Here is a 24,423-nt window from a genome sequence, read left to right as displayed (position 1 = left end):
CAAACACTACACTTAAATGGTAATATATTTAGACACCGTGAGTGAGACAGTCAGTGTGAGGTTGTAAGACCAATAGCGTTCACGTTACCGCCACAAGTATCTGATAATGATTGTAGAAGACGCAACTGCTGAATATGTTGACGCAGTTGGGCGAGAACATTTGTATATTCTCAATGGCTGGTTTGTCGTAATGCTCGTAAGGCGAGAGGTTTGCTCGTAAGCGGAGGACAAAAATCTCCCTGATCCACGCTCGTAAGGCGGAATGTTCGCAAATCAGGGTGCTCGTAAGCCGGGGGCTGACTGTATATATATATATATATATATATATATATATATATATATATATATATACATATATATACACATACACATATATACACACACATATATACACACACATATATATATATACACATACATATATACACACACACACACATATATATACACATACATATATACACACACACACACACATATACATATACATATACATATATATATATATATATATATATATATATATATATATATATATACATACATACATATAAACAGAACGAACACCCTCTTTTACGAACATTTCGACTTACGAGCGTAGACTGCGGAGTTTTTTGTCCCCCACTTACGCACAAACCTTCCGTCTTACGAACAGTACAACATGCCTGCCATTATATTAGTGCATTTATTTTCACTTTGCTACGTCATCTAAATCAGAAGTTGACGCTCATCGCAGCAATGTTGAACGCTCTTGCTCTTACAATGTCACAGTCACTGTCATCAGTCACGGTGTCAGTCCCGGTCTCACTCACGGAGATGCTATTGGCCGGCATCACGTCAATCACAGAAATGCCGATATGCTATTGGCCGAACGCCTTTATCTAGCTTGATGGCACAGCTGGTCGGGTGAATGAGTGAAAAATGGAAGGAAGGAATGTTGTGAAGACTTTGCAAACTTTATCTGTTAGACATGGCTTCTAAAATTGCAAGTGGCGGTAAAGGAAGAAGTAAGAGGATGATGACAATAGAAACGAAGCAGGAGATAATAAAAAAATACGGAGGCGCACGCATAGTTAACCTTGCTAGTTAGTATGGCCGTAACCGCTCGACAATCTTCTAAGGGCAAGACTTTCCTTGCTGGGGGACGGACCTCGATCGACAACAAAATTGAGAGGCTTCTTCTATTATGGATTAAAGAGAAGGAAATCGCCGGTGATATGTTCTAGTTTGAGAAAAGTTCCCGTTTAAGAAAATAAATCAATAAATTCTGCGGGTTGGTCTCTGCTCCCCTCCGCCTCCACCCAGCTCAAGTCACGTCGCCCCAAAGGTAAATGTCCTTTTTCCTTTGTATATGTTATTTAACTGTACAGTAGATTATGTTACTCATTTTTAATATGTGTATAAAGTCGTGATGTTTTTACCTAAGGTTTTTGCACGCGTTGCACGCATTCACTAATTAACATAGGTTTGGATTGCCCGTCATACGAGCAGTTCAAGTTACGAGCGTAGCCGCTGAATATATATATATATATATATATATATATATATATATATATATATATATATATATATATATATATATTATATATATTTAAATAGCTAATGCATTTAGGAACCCAGGTAAAAACATCAAAATTGTACCTACATATTAAAATTTGGTACCAAAATAGTATAATAAGTGGGACGTATATATAATATACATGTATAAAATCAGAAAACGTCATAAATAAAAAATATAGAAAGGATTTATTTACCTTTGAGTGGCGCTTGTTATGCCTATATTCCCTAGTAAGGGTAGCCTTGGCTAGACTAGCTTCATATTTCTTGATTATCTCCAGCATCGTTTCCATAAAAATCTTACTTCTCTCTTTAACATCATTAGCAATCTAGGGACCCATGGCTAACCCTTTCATGTTTGAATGAAGCAGTAAAATGCACTGTAAATAAGGTTTTGTAACCACTCACGATAGAACAAAGCTTTATCATTCTGCCATTTTGAAACGATTGAGGCCGACCAATTGCAGACCAGCATCTCCAACATGTGATGGCAACAGAAAATAAGTGCAATTACCTAAAAACGCCTTCAGATGGAGACAATACGACACAAATACAGCCAACCCCCTAGGGTCATGTCAGTTTTCGTCACAAAGTGGGGAAAATACCGTAAAGAAGGGACGGAAAAACTCAGCAATCCACATCGCAACATGAAAAAAACGTAAGCCAGGGATGCTGTAACCCGGGTTTCCACTGTATAGGTATACATACCGTATTTTACGGACTATAAGGTGCACCGGTATATAAGCAGCAGCAGTAAAAATTGAACAAAAAAACATCTTTTGCCACGGATAAGCCGCACTGGACTATAAGCCGCAGGTATATGGTGGTAATATGAAACTTAAATTTTCTTTATACATTTTTTTTAATTGTCTACCAATTGCAACATCCTCTCTTTAACAGAGTGAACATGCCTGTATATTTTGTCCCAACATTATATTTATAGATAATGGATGGATGGACATTACCAACAGAATAATGAATGCAGAGTTAAATACACACACACACACGCACACATACACCGTAAATTGTGAAAATTGTATATACATCAACCATATCAGTCAGGTCAAGTACATTGATCTTTTTTTTTTTTTTAAATAAAACCTCACCTCCATCATCAAATAGCCACCAGACATCAACTGTGCCCTTTCCTTGTTTCTTCTGGAACTGCTGGCTAGCCTCCAACAATCTCTGGTCAGACACATTCAGTGGCATGGTCATGTTCTTCTTATCTGTAAGGATGGTTGCAAGACACATGCATGCACATGACAGCACAACAACAAAAAAGATCATTTAGAAGCCAGACAGATTTTAAATGATCACTGTAATCTATTGCTACTACAATTTGGGGCTTGTTTCCAACCCAGCCCAAGCAAAATGAAATGTCTAGGGGACAAAAAAAACTAGGATTTGATTATTAAAAAAAAAAAAGTCAAAAAGTAACCCCATAAATTACCTAATGAGAATGTATAGAAAAAAAGGATTACAAAAGTAAAATAAAACATTTAAAGCATTTTTCATGACAAATCATCTAAAACCAAGCAGCAATATACTAAACAATATATAGCAGAAAACAACATACAAGCTTTGAAGCAATCTTGGCAAGTCTAGTTTGATAGACACAAGTGCATGTCAAGCGTTATCTGACACTAGGCATGGGACGATATCAGATTTTGATGGTATGATGACCTTGAGAAAAATATCATGGTATAGCGGTATTGATATTTAAGCTTTTATCAAATATCATTCAAAAAACACGTTTATTGGACATTTTATATTATCATAACACTTTTATTTTTAAACAAAATATTAAACGCTGCTTTCATTAAACATTTAAAATGCAAAATTAAAATAAAATATAAACATTTACATGAATTATTTTTGATTGAACACATCCAATTTAAAATGAATAATGGGTACTAATTAAAATAAGAATAAAACTACGTAATATTAAAAAAACCTGAGTGATTTAAAATAAAATACCATTGAATGATGGTACTTCATTTCAATTCTGTAATTTCATGTTGGCCAGATTCTAGCCCCCCCCCAAAAGATGAATATGCTCGCTGTCTCTCTCTCTCTCGCTCACTCACTACTAGCTCGTAGCTAATGTGCCAACATCACATGCTCTTTTTCGAAGAACTTCCCACACAGCCAAACTCATTGTTTAGATGGGTGAAAAAGTTAGATTTTTTTGCCTTGTTGAGCCACACTTGAGCAGGCTAGATGGTTCCTGACCTACTTCGAGCGATATCACATAAAACGCTCCACAAAAGTTGAATATAATAACATGTTAGTCATGTTACCTGTGGTAGTTAGCCGCAGGATTGCCGCAAATTGTATTGATACTTAAGCACACAAAGCAGGAAATGGACAATGTGATTGCTGCAGCAGAGGACGACTTACGTATGATACACAATGCAAACTGCACACTGCAGTTGCCCATTAAGGCAGACGACACGAGCGGGGAAGAAAAAATAATACATATTTTGACAGACTTTGACGGTTATGAATAACCGTGACTTTTAAATATCAAGATATATAGCCAATCCTGTTATCGGCCCATGCCTATCTGAGACTGACATCATCATCCTCAACACTGTAGCACAATGCATCAGATGTAGAAAAGAAAAGCGTCAGACTGGAGACATTTAGAAGAAACACATGGTGGTTGAGAAAACTGGGTTAGGTTTCGAGAAAAAGAACACACAGATGGTGAGCAAGAAGTCTTGAGCTTGAAATTGGATAGCAGGAAAGGAAAACACATCAGCAAGTTTGTCAAGCAGAAACAAGTACCTAGAACTACGAGCAGTTAGAAATGGCCATCTTAGACCACTTTGGGGTACTGACATGTTGACATAATGCGACAAAATATTTATATTTTTTGTTAAATGACATAGTTCAGGAACTTTGATAATTGGTGACTTCCAAAAAAAAAGGCTAAAAATATAGCATAATCTGTCCTTAACCCCAGAGTAGTATCCTGTTATGTTTTGTAGATTTCTGTTCATATAGGTTCTAGCTATTGGTTCAATGGGCTTGGCACAGTAATAAACACGTGAAGAAACATATTTGTGTCGCCACTTGGTGCCGCAATATGTATCACTGAATATACCATATGCAAAAAAAATAAATAAATAAATAAAAAAAAGTTCAACAGGTTCAAAATATTTATCAAAATTTGTAAAAATATTATGTAAAAATTGCAAGAATTCATTAACCTTGATAAATATTAACAAACTTCAAGTTTTGACATGATTAAGGCTGAACCACCCTTCAGAGAAAAAAGGGAAATCTGCTTAATCCACTTTTAGAAAAACATCAAACAAAAAACATTTACCGTATTTTCCGCACTATAAGGCACACCGGATTATAAGGCGCACCATCAATGAATGGCAGGGTTTCTAAATAACGCCATATATAAGGCGCACCAGATTATATGGCGCACATAGAGTCGAAACCATAGTACTGGCTGGGGTTGCATTATGCATCCACTGGATAGAGTTGCGTTATGCAGCCACTAGATGGTGCTTCACCTAAGGGAATGTATTAAAAACAATCAGGAAAGTCATCAACCTTTATTAATAGAATATTAACTTTATTCATACAATATAAATGTTGGATGGATATTATACTAAGAAATATTTGTTATTAAAAAAAATCTGATAAAACAGAGACTGCGTTATTAGTAATTGCTATTTAACTACTAAACAGGAGCCGCAGAGCACAGAATAGACCCAGATCAAGCCATGCACTTGTGAACGCTGCGCCGCAATTCTTTTGATTTTCCCCTCGGCATGCATTATATATTTTTGACCAGCTATTTCGTTATGGAGCATAAAGAAGTTACGAATAAACGAAAGTCAGGGAAATTTAAACGACAAACATGCAAGGGTATGAGTTTGGAGCCAAGCGCGGGTGAAGGCTGGCGCCGCTGTCTTTTTAATTCTTTCCTCGGCATGCATTATATATTTTTGACCTGCTTTTACGATATGGAGCACAAAGAAGTTAAGAATAAACGAAAGTCAGGGAAATGTAAACGCCAAACATGCAACGCTATGAGTTTGGAGCCAAGCGCGGGTGAAGGCTGGCGCCAGTGTCTTTTTAATTTTTTCTTTGGCGTGCATTGTATATTTTTGACCCGCTGTTACTATATGGAGCACAAAGAAGTTAGGAATCAACAGAAGTCAGGGAAATTTAAACGCCAAACATGCAACGGTACGTGTTTGAAGCCAAGCGCGGGTGAAGGCTGGTGCCACTGTCTTTTTAATTTTTTCCTCGGCATGCATTATATATTTTTGACCCGCTGTTACGATATGGAGCACAAAGAAGTTAGGAATCCACGAAAGTCAGGGAAATTTAAACGCCAGACATGCAACGGTATGAGTTTGGAGCCAAGCGTGGGTGAAGGCTGTCGCTGCTGTCTTTTTAATTTTTTCCTCGGCGTGCATTATATATTTTTGGCCCGCTATTAAGATATGGAGCACAAAGAAGTTACGAATAAACGAAAGTCAGGGAAATTTAAACAACAAACATGAGTGTGGGGCCACACACTCTTAAGTCCTCCATCAAGAAATCGTGTTGGGCCTGCAAATCAAGTTAATTAATCGCGCCGGGCCGTGTTGGCTTCAATACCCTCGGGCCAGGTCGGTTTGAACTGGATTTTTTTAGGCATAAACTATAGTTTACCAAATTAGCACATGATTTGATCCATATATAAGTCGCACCGGATTATAAGGCGCACTGTCAGCTTTAAAAAAAAAAAAAAAAAATCTGGCTTTTGGGTGCGGTTTATAGAGCGGAAATTACGGTATTTCTTTTAGCAAGTACGTGGTCCTTTTTTTTTTATTAAGAGTTGTGACTTTCGAGGCAAAAAAATTAATGGGGAAAGAATGTTTTCTTGTCAAACAGTTTTGCAGTTCTAGTACCCAGTCTAGAGATACTACAGCCCAATCAGACGAACTGCCGAAGACAAAAGGGGAAAATGATGACCCCTGTAAACATGCAAAATTCGAGTAAAATCGGACATTCAACCATTTATATATTTTGCACATCCTAGCAAATGGCTGCCACAAACTTTTGTGTACATCTCTGGGTAAGACACGTGCCTATAAAATTTCATAGGCCTTGGTCAAATATCCTTTCCAGACCTGTGATTTTATAGAACCGTTGGGAACAAGGATTTCACAGGTGTTTCACACTGTGTTAGCACCCTCTGTTGGTCTAGGTTTGAGGTACACATCCATTGCTTTAGGTCCAAATTTCCTGCTCCATACATTTAATCACCGTGAAGCGCATTCAAACACCATGTACGGTGGAACTGTGCTGTCTGTCGATAGTGTAGCTGGTTCTCTGGCTCTATAACTTCACCTCTGGTAACTCGAGTGTCACATGTTCCAGGAAGTTAAAAAACACTAACTATGGATGCACAACTATTATCGAACTAACAATTATCAACCTGATTATGGCAATGAATGCCATCACAAGTATTGGATCAATATCAGTAAATGAGGCCAATATTGAACGCCATTTAAAAGAAATGTAATACACAGAAGGTAATATGGCGTCCCTTAGGGACCAGGTTACATTTAAAAACATTTTTTAAGCCAAGGTATCGCTGCAGTTAGTTACCAAATGGTAAAATTATAAATCTGTAGCTCAAGGAAAAGTACAACAGAAGGAAAACAGAAGAACAGTACAGATAAGAAAGTGTAATATTGCAAGAGAAAGACAAAAGGCAATTCATTTAAGTGGTTATCCTGCCTTTTTTCAACAGGGGCTGGGATGTAGCTTTGCCATCATCTTCATCATCTGGGAAGTGTAAGACAAAAGGAAAAACATTTAACTTATTAATATAAAGTTGGTTTGATTGCTATGAAAGCTGTTGTGACTAGAAGAGTCCAATTGACTCAAAGACTTCAATAAACAAAAACAGGCCAAACAATATACAGTGGACCCCCGATTTACAATGGCCTTACGACATGGCCCACGAGGTTTTTTTTGTTGCCCTCTTTACACCATTTCTTTCACCTTAACACACATCCAACATGGCAGTCAGTGTGTGCGACACATCCAACATGGTGGTCAGTGTGCGCTCATACGTCTATACATGACTCACTGCTTACGTCACTACAATGCTGGTCGGCTATTGGTCAGCGTCAAGACTTCCTAAGATACTGGTCTACTATTGGTCAGCGTCACAGGGTCACTAAGATGCTGGTCTGCTATTGGTCGGTACCACGGGTTACTAAGATGGCTACCTAAAGACTTGATCTTGTGTAAGAGTGTTTACAATAACATATTTATTGTGCATTTTAGTGCTTAATTCAAACCTTAATTGGTTAGCCATGGGTCCCAAGATTACTAGTGATGTTAAGGAGAGAAGTAAAAAGATGATTAGTATGGAAATGAAGCTGGAGCTAATCAGAAATATGAAGGAGGCTAGGCTACCCTCAGGGAAAATGGCTAGAAGAAGCTCGTCATGTCCCTCAAAGGTAAATAAAGCCTTTATATATTTTTTATTTATGATGTTATTTGATTGTATACATGTATATTATATAATAGCACTTAGTAGCACTTACCATACTATTTAGTTGGTTTTACACACATTTGCTAATTAACAAAGGTTTGGATTGCCTGCCATACGGCGAATTCACGTTGCGATCCCAACCGTGGAATGGATTAATTGTATAAATTTCTGGGGGCCCACTGTATTCTGACTCAGTTTAGTTTTCTGGAGAACCATGGCATTCTGAACAAATCCAACTTGAGTATTATTTAATGCTCAACAATTGAAAAAAAAAAAATGGAGTAACATAGGGCTTAACAATTTTATGAAAATATTTAATTGCACTTTCTGACAAATGTGCTTTTGATACAATGTGATTGTTTTTTCCTTTTTTTTCCCTTTTTTTACAACTCAAGTTTTGGTGTGCTAATCACAATGTACATTTTAAAATACACTTAAAAACATGACAGAAAATAACATATGTACCTTCAAAACATTGAAAGGTATTATGGTACTGTACTAATGTTAAAGGACTAAAGAGGTTTTGAGTTAGGCAGTTGATTTTAATGGTTTTTAGAAGTTTTATAATGAGGCAGTAACTGCTGTACTATCTACCATCATCAAAAAATATATATACAGTGAGGTCCCGGTTTACGAATGTTTTACGAATTTTTCATCTTACGAACGTGGACCGCAGCGTTTTTTGTCCCCCTCTTACGCCCAAACATTTCGTCTTACGAACAATCCAACATGCCGGTCAGTGTGCACGCAATATTTTTTTTCGCTTTGCTGCATCAACTAAAATTGCTTTTCTCGTATGTCACGTAAACGCCGATATGCTATTGATCTTAGGAGGTCACAGTCACGGTCTCAGTCACGGAGATGTCGATATGCTATTGGTCGATTAAGGTCACAGTCACAGTCTCAGTCACGGAGATGCGGATATGCTATTGGCCGGCGTCACGTCAATCACAGAAATGCCGATATGCTATTGGCCGAACGCCTTCATCTACCTTGATGGCACAGCTGGTCGGTGTGTTGTGAAGACTTTGCAAACTTTATCTGTTAGACATGGCTTCTAAAATTGCAAGTGGCGGTAAAGGAAAACGTAAGAGGATGATGACAATAGAAACGAAGCAGGAGATAATAAAAAAATATGAAGGAGGCGCACGCATAGTTAACCTTGCTCGTGAGTATGGCCGTAACCGCTCGGCAATCTTCTAAGGGCAAGACTTTCCTTGCCAGGGGACGGACCTTGGTCGACAACAAAATGGAGAGGCTTCTTCTATTATGGATTAAAGAGAAGGAAATCGCCTGTGATATGTTCTCGATTGAGAAAAATTCTCGTTTAAGAAAATAAATAAATAAATTCTGCGGGTTCGTCTCTGCTCCCCTCCGCCTCCACCCACCACCAGCTCAAGTCACGTCGTCCCAAAGGTAAATGTCATTTTTCCTTTGTATATTTATGTTATTTAATTTAACTGTACAGTAGATTATGTTACTCATTTTTAATATGTGTATAAAGTCGTGATGTTTTTACCTAAGGTTTTTGCACGCGTTGCACGCATTCACTAATTAACATTGGTTTGGATTGCCCGTCATACGAGCAGTTCGAGTTACGAGCAAAGCCGCTGAACAAATTAAGTTCGTAACACGGGGGCCCACAGTATTTACAATGCCCTGATGAGCACAGCAACTTACAAGAGTGTCACCAATTGCCATGCTTGAATGAAATAGCTTGATGATCACTTCAACAACAGAAGGGTTAGGGTAGCTCACTTCACAAGTTTTTGCATTAGCATCTAGCTTCACTCACGACACAGTGCAGGTAAAATTCTTCAATCACCCAAAAAAGATTCACAATGGGTGGGGGTCGCCATCTGGGTCATTATTAGACATTCAGGTTTGTAGAATTAAAAGGCATGTAGAATTAAAAAAAACTTTAAAAAATCTGTCTTGTATTTCATTTTAAATTTACTTGATTCATAACAACAGTTAGCACACAGTGAAATGAGGTGACATCATGACTTCTCTTTCATGAGCTTCCAATGTCTTCTGTCATGTATAACAGTACATGGGTGCTGATTAATGTCCAAAATGAGACACTACAGGATCATTTTATTTTGTTAAATTTTTTGAGCTTGACTGCATTCCTTGCAAAGATGTACAACTGCAAATTTTCATTGGGGCATTTTCTTTCCATGGCATATTTGCACATTCTATTTATTCATTTTATTGCCTTCTATTGGTATGTATTCTGTATTATTTATGTATTTTATGAACAAATGGAAAAAACGATCAGAGAAAATTTGCATTCATTTCAAGCAGTTAAACGAAAAATGCTATATTGGGATACAGGGGATGGGTGGCCTGGTGGAAGAATGGTTAGCACGTCTGCCGCACAGTTAAGGGACCAGAGTTCAATTCCAGCTGACTCCAGCCTTCCTGTGTGGAGTTTGCATGTTCCCCCCAGAGCCCACATGGGTTCTCTACGGGCACAGCAGCTTCCTCCCACACTCCAAAAACATGCATGGCAGGTGTATTGGACACAATAGAGTGTCCTTAGCTGCGATAGGGTGCGTGAATGGTTGTTCATGGTTTTGCCCCACCTACTGCCCGAAGTCAGCTGGACTAAGCACAAGCATGCCTGCCGTGCTTACAATTCCGCGTTCAGATGGAGCGTGCCGTTTATGTTCTACGCGAGGCATTTTGTCGCGAGGTCAAGATGAAGTTCATTTTTCACGCAACAGTGTCACGCGAGGGGAGGGGAGTGAGCCTGCAGTGCACTTTACGGTGGATCCGGAAAGGAGAGCATTGCTGAGAACTTGCACTTTTCCGGGATGTGGCAGAGAAAATATATTCTCTGACAGCACCGTGTCCCTTGCTTTACTGCAATACTCGTCGAGCTAAATACTGTGCTGTAAGTGCTGCACTATCTTTTAGCTTAACACAGTAATTACGGTTCAATAGCTGTTAAAAAAGGAAGCAAACGCTGCACATACCAGTTGTCCCAAGTGAGTTCTCTTGTTTGGCTCCGTTTTTGTATTGAAAGCTCAGCTGGCCGTGTTAGGTAGCTCCGGTGACTGCAAAGCAGCCGCCATGATTCGTTCCTGCTCCCTGCGTGAGCTGTTGAACGTTCCCGAAGGTGATTGGCTGACGTGACGCGACAAAAGTTCAAATTTTTTAACTTCTCGCGTCAAGCGTATTCACGCGCCGTGCTTTGCTCCATCGCGTTGCTCGACGCGTTATCGTGCGAACTCCATTGACTACGATACAAAATTGTACGCTCTTCGCGCTCTATCTGAACGCGGCATGAGGATAGGTGGCTATTTAAAATTGATGGATGGAAGGGATACACGGGACTAAAAAGTAAGTTATTTAACTATCTATATTTATTTTATTTTCAACAATATATTTACAGTTGACCTCCGTTATCTGCAAGTAATTGGGCCCAGACACATAGCAAAGAAATCTACATATTATTGACAATGTGTTTAAGATATGTAGTATGATTTTACCTGTCTGGCCTGCTTCAGGATAGTTTTTCCTCCATGCAGCTCTTTAGCCAAAATGAGTTTGACAGCTCTGGTATTATAAAATGACCCCTCACAAATGCCTTTGAATTTTCCCATATTGTGCCTGTACTGTAGATACAGTATGAAAGGAGTCATGTAACTCTAAAGAGAGGGGAATCTGGAACCTTAGTGAATTATTATACTAATCATTTGTCAGTAGGCTAGAATTAAATCGTCAGTATTTAATAGGGTGACACCTGGTATCAAATTGAAAATTTGGGCTGCACAATTCATCAAATTTTAATCGCAATCATGATATTGGCCGCCACAATTAATTAAGGTGACAATAGTGATAGTGAGTAAATAACAAAGCAGAAGTTATACAGTCAGCACTGAAACACACATCTTCTGCATGCCATCAAACCGGAAGTCCCAGGGCAAATCACCTTTTCATGATTTGTGAGTCAATTTAGGCACAATTAATTTAGCCATGCAATTTTACCAAAAAACCCTCATAGAATACACAATACGACTACAACTATGAATACACCAATACAATGCTAAGTGCAACAAATTCATGTCTAAGACAATGTGAAAAATCACTAATAACATGTTTAAGCCCTCTGCCTGCTAGAGGCAATGATGAGAGGTTTAGCAGATTATTCTCGCTTAACCGGTGGATGGCTAGTTTCTGTAGAGAGCAGGGTTTCCAGTTTTTAGATAATTGGCCCTCTTTCTGGGGCCGGCCCGACCTGCTAAAGATGGATGGCCTTCACCCTAACTGGGAAGCTGCCATCACTCTTTCTAGAAACATAGATTACTGTTTGAGCCTTCCATGACTTCTCACATTGGAGCATGTCGGGTCGCAGGCGAGTAGTGAGCCTGCTAGAACGGGTGTGGAGTCGTTAAGGCTAGAGTTAACCGGCACTAGGCTGGACTGCTACAACACAAATAGCATACTTAGTCTAGGTCACTGCAATCCAAACACTGTTTCAATACCTAATGCTGAATGCCCAAGTGATAAGATTTCTGCTGAGGTGGTGGTGATTAAGGAAAATAGCCCTGCCTCCTTAACCGGTCGGACTAGTGACATAGTACCTAGACGGAATATTAATATTAATACGTGCGCTGTAGCCGTCAACAATTGAATTCCTACTTTACTAACATTGCGGCGAGGTTTTAATTACTCAAAATACAAACCAAGCCCCAGCCATCAAAATCTTGTTAGTATTCGAACTACCAACATAAAGACTCAGAATAGTTTAAGTTTAAATTCAGCTTCATAAATATTAGGTCACTCCCCTCAAAAGCCCTTCTTGTAAATTATCTTATTACAGATCACAATCTTAAAGTGCTTGGTCTCTGTGAAACCTGGCTAAAACCAAATGAATTCTTCTTATTAAATGAGGTCTCACCCCCAAACTTTGTGGGCTCACACGTTGCCCGTCCTTGTAAAAAAGGGGGAGGTGTCGCCCTAATTTCAGAATCTGATCTTAAACTTTGCACGAGCACTAATCACACTTTCAAGACATTTGAGGCTCTCATTATGCGATCGAGCTCCTCACCACCATTCTATGAGGTAGTTATTTATCGTCCTCCCGGTCCATACTCTGGATTCTTAGATGAATTCACTGAACTTATGGCTGACTTAATAACTCATACAGATAATATATTAATTATGCGTGACTTCAATATTCATATGAACTCCCCATTGGAGCCACTTACTGTAGCATTTCAAGCAATAATCGATGCATTTGGTTTTACACAAATAATAAAAGTAGCAACACATCGGAATGGTAATATCTTAGACTTAGTGCTAACCCATGGCCTAACTGCCTCAAACGTCACAATTCTGCCGCATACTAACGTTATGTCTGATCATTATCTTATAACATTTGAAGTCCTAGCTCAGTGTGGTTTTGTTGTCCACAACCAAGGCTTTAAGAGTCGTGATATTAATTCTTCAACCACTGCTGCACTTTCTGAATTAGCTGCCTTTCCGTCTTTCACTGGTTCAGTCGATAAGCTCGCGAATGATTTTAATTCGGTTCTTTTAAATTCCCTAAACTCTATTGCGCCGCTGAAACTTAAAACTCGTCCGAAGCGGCACACTCCGTGGTTTACGGAGGAAACGCGTACGTGTAAATTGTTAAGTAGACAACTTGAGCGTAAATGGCGAACAACTAAACTCGAGGTTTTCCGTCAGGCCTGGTGCGATAGATGATAGGACGAAATAAAAAATACACATGAGATGTGATTTTAAGGTGCTGTTAATTACTTATAAAATTTTACACGGTTTAGCTCCTTCCTATGTTGTCGACTTAGTATCACCATATGTTCCGTCCAACTTCAGTCACAAAATGCCGGTTTGCTATCGCCCCCACGGGCTAAAAAGAAGTCTATGGGATCAAAGGCATTTTTCATTCGCGCGCCAGTACTATGGAATGCCATGGAATGCCATACCTATGGAAGTTCGCGCAGCCACCTCAGTATAAATCTTTAAAAACACACTTATACTCAAAAGCATTTAGTTACTTGAGCCTGTCTGCAGCTTTCTTCTTTTTTCCTTATTCCTGCCCCCCTCTTCCGGCTCGGAGAGGGGGCTAGCTAGATGGTGAGGGTTGACTTGACCGCCTCCATTTGGTCCTGTACTGATCGACCATCGTGGGTTAGGAGATCCGCCGTCTGTGGTCCACTTGGTTGGAATGTGGGATGGTTCCTGCCCAATGGCTTTGCCTGCTGTCAGGACATCATTGCACTATATAGCACAATATGTTTTCTGTAATCTATATTGTTTATGTGTATCTATTTGCCTGTATTTGGTACATGCAGCATCCACTTCAACCTGTGGGCCTGGAAGGGGGCTCCTCCCACCTGTGGTCCCTTCTGGAGGTTTCTGATTTTCCCCAAATTGGGGTTTTTGAGTTTTTCCTTCCCCTTTCTGGGAGCTTTGACAGGGGATGCTGTTGTGTACCTTACACTGAAAAGATGTCTCTGTATGACTTCTTTTTTTGAAAGAAGTCTCCACATGACCTCTTTTCATCTGTGAAGCCCTTTGAGACTTCGGTGATTTAGGGCTATACAAATAAAATTTGATTGATTGATTAATCTTTGGTGTTCCATAAGGGTGAGTGTTACAATGTTAACAACGGTTTTTAAGACATAGTGACCAGTCTCACTTACATACATCAAATTAATAAATTCAAAACAAAGAGTTCAGATTAGTCCATAACATTTAAAAAGACATTGCAATATTTCTGCCAAATAACAAGACCATCAGAAAATAAGTATAAGTAAGAACACATTTCCATGAGTTACCTTACCTTTTTGTGTAGCTGGACTATTCTGGAGGCTTGTAGCTTTGGAAGACGGCTTGGATGAATCCCCATCAGAGTCTTTGCTGGTGTCAACAGACACAATCACATCTTTGATCCCAGAAGACTTCTCTTGGGATGATAGCAAATCATCTGGAAGAAATGGCGTTAAAAGACATTAAATTCATTTCGCCACCAGGGATGCACAATAATTATCTAACCGGTAATTATTGACTGGATCAATATCAGTGAATTAAGTCGATATCGAAAGGTGCTTCACATACACCTATTGTAGTCTGGTTACTGTCACTTCAAGATGCCAAATTACTGCTAAATGATGCTGACGGTAATATGGCGCCCCAGCGCAACTTTGTAAACAACATCCTTTAGCATTCCCAGTGTGGTTTCTCTTAACTGGGGCTCTAGGCTGCACCCAAATTTCACAATTTGTTCATTGAAAAAAATTATAGGTATAAGCATAGGTCGAAAAATGTGCAACCAGCCGAATTCTCGTCTTACTGAAACAATATTTGTTATGAATATTGATACTGGTGTACAAATTCTTATATGTGCACAAACTCATGAAGAGTTGAATGAAAGCATGCCTCAATGTCGCCTCGCCTAAGGGCCATTGCTACGCAGTGGTCAGGCCAGCCTCCACAGGGAAAGACTAAGTAAAGCCAGCTGCCACATTGATTATTATTACTATGCATTATGGTAGCACCCTGCAAACTAGCCCTGTTGACTACCCTCAAAATAAAACTGGCCTAACTAATGCAGCAATATCTGCAATTACATCTGATTCAGAATATATATAAATAATATAACATAAAATTTTGTTATCCTGCAACCCAGTCTAGTCCTGGAGATGACTGGAGGATGCAAGGTAGACCGGAAAGGTACTTTCACACAAATCTGGCATAGCATTTCATAAGAAAACTCCTTTGAATTGTGTTACATTGAACATTACATTTGAATTGAAATAATAATAATAATAAAAAAAATCCCAATTTTAGTCATGCCTAAAATTAGGGAAAACTTGAGCACCTAGCCAAAGTACACTCTGTTACATTTAAAAATAAAACTGCATTCTGAAACACCGACCATTATCTGATTAAAAAAAAAAAAAAAAAAAAAAAAAAGGAAAACCATTCAAACTTAAATGCAAATAACCAGCAACCAGACCAGTTGTATAAAAGACAGGCACCCCAGGTGTCCTGTAAAGTTTTCCACCAATATGACCGGTGATCTTTGATTCACATAAACATACATGCACAAAATTACATTTCGTCCCACAATCGAAGTAATTATTTTCAAGCATGGATATAAAGTAGTGAACTGTACGTTTTGGATTTTACAACAAATATCTGTATACAGGGTCTTTAACTTGATTTTACCCACGGGGATGCATGGGAAGTGTACACAGAATACAACAAAGCGATTAAATAAAAACAAACACACACAATTTGTATTGTCAAGAAAATGCAGCACTCATACCTTGTCCATGGATATGCGACACATCCAATCCTTCTTTCAATCTCAAAATAACAGCACCATACTGAAAGTCAAAGGCATCACTGAGAGAGAAATGAAAAACAAAAGGGGGATACATTAAAATAACATTGAGTTGAGCACATTTTGACCTTTTTGCATGAGGGATTAATTGGGTAAAATGAGTTAAAAACCTACTGGATCATACTGATGTATGTCTCTACATTCATCATGTCTCCATCTCTCCAATCATTTTTGAAGCCAAGCACAAGAGTGTTGGGCTTTAGACGGCCTAACCCAGCAGCCTTAAGGGGGAAGAAACATTTGATTTCAAATCAAAAGTAACATCCTCTAAGGCAGTAATATATGCATGCATATCAAAGCACAATGTTTATCACCGTCACACTCAAGTCATTTATATATTATTTACAGAGATCGGAAATCCAGGTCCAGAAAGTAAAAACCCTGCCACAGTTTTGCTTTAGCCACAGGAGTTTCTAATCAACTTGCAGTCACATGAGCTCTTTAACTTACCTGTTAAGTGAAAGCACATGTGGCTTAAGACAAACTGAGGCAGGGTTTTTACTTTCTGGACATGGATTTCCCATCTCTGATTATTTAGGGCTAGGTGTCAAGCTTGCCTCAAGCTTCTATCTCACCTGAGGGTCAAACACTGTATCCAAGTATTCGAATTTAGAGGCTCTTTAATCTCCTCCAGGGTTTGCTCAAGGTCGCCAAATCCTGCTCTTCTCGCAAGGAAAATTTTAAATAATGATCAAAATCTAATCACACTAATCTGCAGTTATGTGATGTTATTAATAAGTTAATTGGTTGGTTTTGTTCTTTGTAAAAGGTTGATGTTCTGACATGGTTAATTTTCAGCACCAGTAAAAAAAAAATCTTGAATTTGGGATTTTTTTTTTTTTTTTTTTTTTTTTTTACTAAGGAAGGATTAGGAGAAAGCACATTAAATGCCTCCAACAAGGTTAGGAATCTGCTGTAGAGTATACATACAGTTTACATACAGTGCTTTGAAAATGTATGATTTCTGTTTTTTGTTTTTTTTGCATATATATATATATATATATATATATATATATATATATATATATATATATATATATATATATATACACACACACACAGCCGGCCCCCGGTTTACGAACACATTCTTTTACGAACATTTCGATTTACGAGCGTGGACCGCAGAGTTTTTTGTCCCCCACTTACACACAAACCTTCCGTCTTACGAACAATACGACATGCCGGCCGTTGTATCCGTATATTTATTTTCGCTTTGCTACGTCAGTTAACTAATTCAGAAATTGACGCTCATCACGGTAACGTAAAACGCTATTGCTCTTACAATGTTACAGTCACTGTCTTAGTCACGGTGTCAGTCACGGAGTCAGTCACGGAGATGCCAATATGCTATTGGTCGATTAAGGTCACAGTCCCGGTCTCACTCTAGGAGATGCGGATATGCTATTGGCCGGCGTCACGTCAATCACAGAAATGCCGATGTGCTATTGGCCCAACGCCTTTATCTAGCTTGATGGCACAGCTGGTCGGGATGGAAGGAAGAAGAGAAAATGAGTGAAAAACGGAAGGAAGGAATGTTGTGAAGACTTTGCAAACTTTATCTGTTAGACATGGCTTCTAAAATTGCAAGTGGCGGTAAAGGAAGAAGTAAGAGGATAATGACAATAGAAACCAAGCAGGAGATAATAAAAAAATACGAAGGAGGCGCATGCATAGTTAACCTTGCTAGTGAGTATGGACGGAACCGCTTGGCAATATTCTAAGGGCAAGACTTTCCTTGCCGGGGGACGGACCTCGCTCGACAACAAAATGGAGAGGCTTCTTCTATTATGGATTAATGAGAAGGAAATCGCCGGTGATATGTTTTAGTTTGAGAAAAGTTCCCTTTTAAGAAAATAAATAAATCAATTCTGCGGGTTGGTCTCTGCTCACCTCCGTCTCCACTCAGCTCAAGTCACGTCGCTCCAGAGGAAAATATCATTTATCCTTTATATATCCATGTTAATCAAATTAACTGTACAGTAGATAATGGTGCTACTTTTAAATATGTGTGTAAATTCGTGGTGGGTTTATATATGATATCACTACGCGTTGCCGGTCAATGTGTACGAACATTTGACTTCACTTTGCTGCATCAACGAAATCATCTGCTCAAATATGTCATGGTAACGCCGATATGCTATTTCTCTTACAATGTCACAGTCACTGTTTCAGTCACGGTTTCAGTCGCGGAGATGCCGATATGCTATTGGTCGAACACCTTCATCTAGCTTGATGGCACAGCTGGTCGGGACGGAAGGAAGGAGAGAAAATCAATCAAAAACGGAAGGAAGGAATGTTGTTAGTACTTTGCAAACTTTATCTGTTAGACATGGCTTCTAAAATTGCTAGTGGCGGTAAAGGAAGAAGTAAGAGGATGATGACAATAGAAACGAAGCAGGAGATATGTTCTAGTTTGATAAAAGTTCCCTTTTAAGAAAATAAATAAATAAATTCTGCGGGTTGGTCTCTGCTCCCCTCCGCCTCCACCCAGCTCAAGTCAAGTCGCCCCAAAGGTAAATGTCATTTCTCCTTTGTATATGTTATTTAATTTAACTGTACAGTAGATTATGTTACTCATTTTTAATATGTGTATAAAGTCGTGATGTTTTTACCTGAGGTTTTTGCACGCGTTGCACGCATTCACTAATTAACATAGGTTTGGATTGCCCGTCATACGAGCAGTTAAAGTTACGAGAGTAGCCGCTGAACGGATTAAGCACACAGAGTGAATTGGCAGTTTGTTTGCTCAACTGGACATTATTCTTGACTGCTTGGTGGGAAAATAAAATGATTACAGTGGGCCCCCGGTTACGAACCCCGTTTTACGTATTTTTCATTTTACGACGTGGACAGCGGCGTTTTTTGTCCCCCTGTTACGCACAAACCTTTCGTCTTACAAACAATCCAACATGCCGGTCAGTGTGTCCGCACTATTTTTTTCGATTTGCTGCATCAACAAAAAGAACTTTCTCGCATGTTACGGAAATGCCGATATGCTATTGGTCGATTAAGGTCACAGTCACGGTCTCAGTCACGGAGAAGCCGATATGCTATTGGCCAGGGTCACGTCAATCACAGAAATGCCGATATGCTATTGGCCGAACACCCTCATCTAGCCTGATGGCACGCGCTGGTCGGTGTGTTGTGAAGACTTTGCAAACTTTATCTGTTAGACATGGCTTCTAAAATTGCCAGTGGCGGTAAAGGAAGAAGTAAGAGGATGATGACAATAGAAACGAAGCAGGAGATAATAAAAAAATACGGAGGCGCACGCATAGTTAACCTTGCTAGTTAGTATGGCCGTAACCGCTCGACGATCGCAACAATTCTCAATAACAAGGAAGCTATAAAAGCAAGCAAGTCTTCTAAGGGCAAGACTTTCCTTGCCAGGGGACGGACCTCAGTCAACAACAAAATGGAGAGGCTTCTTCTATTATGGATTAAAGAGAAGGAAATCGCCGGTGATATGTTCTCGTTTGAGAAAAGTTCTCATTTAAGATAAAAAAAAAAAAATTCTGCGGGTTTGTCTCTGCTCCCCTCCGCCTCCACCCATCACCAGCTCAAGTCACGTCGCCCCAAAGGTAAATGTCATTTTTCCTTTGTATATTTATGTTATTTTAATTTAACTGTACAGATTATAGATTATGTTACTAATTTTTAATATGTGTATAAAGTCGTGATGTTTTTACCTTAGGTTTTCGCACGCGTTGTACGCATTCACTAATTAACATAGGTTTGGATTGCTCGTCATACGGCGAATTCGAGTTACGAGCCTAGCTGCTGAACGGATTAAGTTTGTAACACGGGGGCCCACTGTATAGTCACATTGACTTCAAAGTGATTCTAGTTTATAGTCAAGAGATGCAGCAATACTACAAACATGCAAGCCAGTTGCCTTGTATTTCTGTTAGGAAAAGGTGGGTGTTGGACTGACGAACATCTGAAAGAATGTCTATGTCAACGACAGATGAAAAACAAACTTTTGACATTGTTAACCAATTGTTTATTTTAGCATTGCTGTCATTCAGTCATCTGTCAGCAAAACGGGCATACATTGGCGACAGACTGATGGACAATCAGTCAATGCCAACGGATTGCACACCTCAAAAAATGGTAAAACCATTGTAAAAAAAAAATGGTAAAACCACTGTAAAAAAAAGAAAAAAAGAAAGAGAGACGTCCGAAACTTCATGAAACCCAGAGGAAACTACACCCTGTGATTTCTTACCCAACGTCAGTCGTATCAACAGACCTCAGCTTGAAGTGAAACGACAACATGTTTTCAAAGGGGCATATATGGGGGCCGCTGAAGCATTAACACTGAGCACTGAATTGCTGCACTGATCCCCGGGTATATACTAAGAAGCCTTTAATTACTGACGTTTTGACGTGGCTTATGATGATTAGCCGGAAGTAGGGGGTATGAAATGGTTATTTTGTCCAATTGCCATATCCAAAGTCATCATGTAACCCCATCAAAACTCTCTAGATACATAGTAAAGTTCCCAATAAGAAGGGGCAAAAAACTGTTGAAATCATAAAACATTTTAACGTTATAGACCAACGAAATGGCCCAAAAATGTGTTGCTCAATTAAAAAAAATAAAAAATAAAATAAAAAAAAACTTTTAAAAGGTTAATATCCCTCAATTTAGTACACCTATGACAGTTTTTATGGAATATTCTGATAGACAGTAGGTATACATAGATGTAGCATGTTAAAGGTCTGTGCTTACATTAAAACAAAAACAAAGGGCTGTGCCATTCCTGGATCCCTAAGTGGATGAGGTGCTCTAAAATATGATGATCAATCCACCCAGTCAAGGCAGACTGGTCGACACTCATTAAATAACAGTAATGAACTTTAATATAGCGATGACAAAGTGTTGTTGAAATAACAATGACTGATTATTACGATTTGGCTCAGCTTGAAACAATGACGGATTTACGACAACAGGTGAAACAGGTGCTGGCAAATGACCAAAGGGTAAAATTTACTGACGTTTCCACCTCTGTAAACTACATCTGACAAACACCACCGCGAAGGTTTGCTGCTGGGTAATTTATTGTCTTACCTGAAGGAGGTACTGGCTTCCCTGCCTCATGTCTTCTGCAATCACTGTTGTATAGAAAGCCTTTGTTTCATTCTTCAGCAGCCAGCGCTGATATCGGGACTGGTCTGTTGCCAGATCTTTAAAGTTTGGCCTTCTATAACCCTGTGAGGTGGCAAAGACACAGTTAAATAAATGCTTAATAAATGCTGCCTTTATGTTCGGAATAATATCCATTAATGCCTCAACAGTGTCCACATCGAGTTACTGGTTATCGGAAAAAATACTGCCAAAAGTAAACACATTTTAATTGTTTTTTTTGTTTGGTTTTGTACTCATTACTATCAAACAAAGCAACACAGTAATTATATGAGATATTACCATTTATCGCAAATTTAATGCCTTAGGAAAGAATTTGCTCACCATGCGAACATGACCACAGACCATCAGACCCACATTCTTGGTAAAGCTGTGGACGAGGTCCAATAGAGCTGGGCGGGAGTTAGGATAACCAGTCATGACCAGACACTGGGGTCTATTAAAAAGAAAAAAAAAAGAAAACCATTAATGCTTGATTCTTTTTTTTTTTTTTAATTTAAATGCGTTTGAGTCTTATGGTGGAAGTGGAGCGTGTTGGTGGGTGGGGCTGGGTATCTAAATCAGATTAACACAATCAAAGCAAATATGTTAATCTCTTCGGGATTATAAAAGGAGGTGAGAGGACACGAGAATGAACTCTTCATCCACACTAATCATTCTTAAGACACTATCTGATGCCTTTGATATGGCTTATTACCTTCAATCTGAACTGTAAATGGTAAAAACACACAACATTCAGCTTCATTTTTTAACTTGATGTAACACAACATAAATATGATCCTAGTGCTTGAGTGCTTGTTTGTCGTTTATACCTGAAATTCTTTATGTGATCTTCTACTCCACTGAGGTGTAGCGTGTGGGTGAGAGCCTGATGGTAGGTCAAAGCCTGGGTCGATGAGCCCCAGTTCACATCTGGAGGGGAGGGAGCATTCACACAGAGACACACAATGGAATTAGGTCTGTTTGTGGGTCACCAAGTGGAGGCGAAGGCCATCTGTCTCATGTAGGGTTACAAGCAATATGAAAGCTTTGTATGTATGTGTAGCTGCATGTCAAACTTTGTGCACACAGGTGTGTTTTATGTTTTAAGGCCTGCTCGCATTTGTAAAAGGTCGCAAGGGCACACTGCGGCGTATTAGTCCATGCCAGTTTCTGAGTGAAGTGTCCAATATCAGTAAAGAGCAAGACAATTAAGCTTATCTTAATATTTTCCAAGATGTGGGAATTTCAATTACTGCTGTAGAATCATTCTAAAAATTGATTTATCTTTGTACACAGCTAGAAATGTGTACCCTGTATGTAAATACCCTCACTCAGTGAAAAATGAGAGTACATCCTTTCTTGAACCTAATGTTTTTCATGAGATAAATATCCATAAATTTGAAATTAATATTACATCTTAAAATTTATTGAACAAAACAGATGTTTCATTTCTAATTTTATTTATTGTTACTTCTACATGTAGCGCAATTCACTGTGTGCGCAAAATGCCAGATTAGCAACTTTTTCAGTTGCAGTCAGACCAATTTAGCTACTATTACAAAAAAGTATATCATATTAAATGACTTTTGAAGACTTTCAGATCCAGACAGAGTGGGAGAACCTTACCCAATAGATGACCACTACCGAAGTGGTAGTCCGTTTTTTGTCAGTGTTGCTTTAGTGGGAGGAAAAACTATGTGAACAAACGTTTGCATAAATTTGTCATAAAGAGTGGTAACTTCATGGTTTTTGATGTCTGAATAAGTGGGTTGTGACATTAGGAACATATGTGTTGTGGGGTTGGGAACCATTGATGCAAGCACTCAGTTTTTAATGTACAGTACATTCAAAACTTTAGGTATTAGGACTGTAGATGCAACTTAAATTCCTTTGTGTATTTCACCAAATGCTAGCTCAATCTAGTGAGCAAAAGGTGTGTCATTAGAAATTTTGAAAATTGCATTTTTCAATAATTGACCCAACTCTTTTAGTTAAGGTACACGGTAAAGTTATTAATTATTAATTATGCAGTGTTAAAAAAAGTCGGCTATGAAAAGTTTAAAAACTGCAAGTTTAACAGTACTTTTCTGGGTCACTGAGGTCACTTTGCTAATTTGGTGGAATAATACTCAAACAACATTTTAAATGATATTACAGAGAAAAACAATTTTACAAATAATTTTAATTATTTTAATTTTAACCAAATAATTTTTAGAACGCACACTTACCTGGCTTTTTATAGCTGACGTAAATATAAAGTCCCAGAACAATGACGTTGGTGAGGAGAGCAGCCCACCAGTTGATGACAAACATTACCACGCAGCACAGTACAGCTCCAGCAAGCGAAACCCACATGTTGTAGTATTTGAAGCTGGGACGCCATCCTGTAATATCATTGGCCCGAGTCACAATTAAGAAGAAAAATATTAAATAAAGTCTTTTAAGTACTAATGGCATATCCACACGCAAAACTGCCATGAAACTAACACTGGTACTTCTGTTAAAATGATCAAACAAATTATTTAATGTTACGATTTTTTTTGAATATATACACCAATGAGGAAAAGTACTTTTCAAAACAAAAAGGGATACAACATAATCGGAAATCGTTTTTCCTTTTTGAATGAATTGTGATCAAGAACTACAAACAAGTTACAAAAAGCATGGAGAGCAGATTGATGTTGAATGTACTTGGGTTAACGAATGAGTTATAAGTCTGTTATACATGAGATCAGAAAATTACACCTGCTATTTAGGACGAAATTTACTCACTTGGCGGAGAGTTATCACAAAAACTGAAGTAATAGGTTTTTAGTGATGGGACAC

The 24,423-nt window shown here is 38.7% G+C and overlaps 1 protein-coding gene across 3 annotated transcripts in view; it reads right to left on the bottom strand.

Annotated features, from left to right (window-relative positions):
• The window catches only part of LOC148411328 (solute carrier family 12 member 2-like), a 94,116-nt gene that overhangs the window by 16,172 nt on the left and 53,521 nt on the right, over positions 1-24,423 (bottom strand). The window contains exons 14-22 of one of the 3 annotated variants that reach the window (XM_088435176.1): positions 23,826-23,981; positions 22,428-22,527; positions 21,940-22,051; positions 21,541-21,681; positions 16,581-16,687; positions 16,389-16,468; positions 14,901-15,044; positions 7,318-7,365; positions 2,664-2,786 (exon numbers count right to left, since the gene is read on the bottom strand). In XM_088435176.1, the coding sequence (XP_088291302.1) occupies positions 2,664-2,786; positions 7,318-7,365; positions 14,901-15,044; positions 16,389-16,468; positions 16,581-16,687; positions 21,541-21,681; positions 21,940-22,051; positions 22,428-22,527; positions 23,826-23,981 (1,011 nt within the window). The other 2 variants (XM_088435177.1, XM_088435178.1) reach the window with 2 other exon arrangements.

The sequence above is a fragment of the Hippichthys cyanospilos genome, chromosome 15, assembly GCF_059441005.1.
Source record: "Hippichthys cyanospilos isolate Australia breed blue-spotted pipefish chromosome 15, RoL_Hcya_1.0, whole genome shotgun sequence".
In the NCBI taxonomy this organism is placed as follows: domain Eukaryota; kingdom Metazoa; phylum Chordata; class Actinopteri; order Syngnathiformes; family Syngnathidae; genus Hippichthys; species Hippichthys cyanospilos.
The sequence above is the reverse complement of the archived record's forward strand: the minus strand, read 5'-3'. Positions and strand labels throughout refer to the sequence as shown.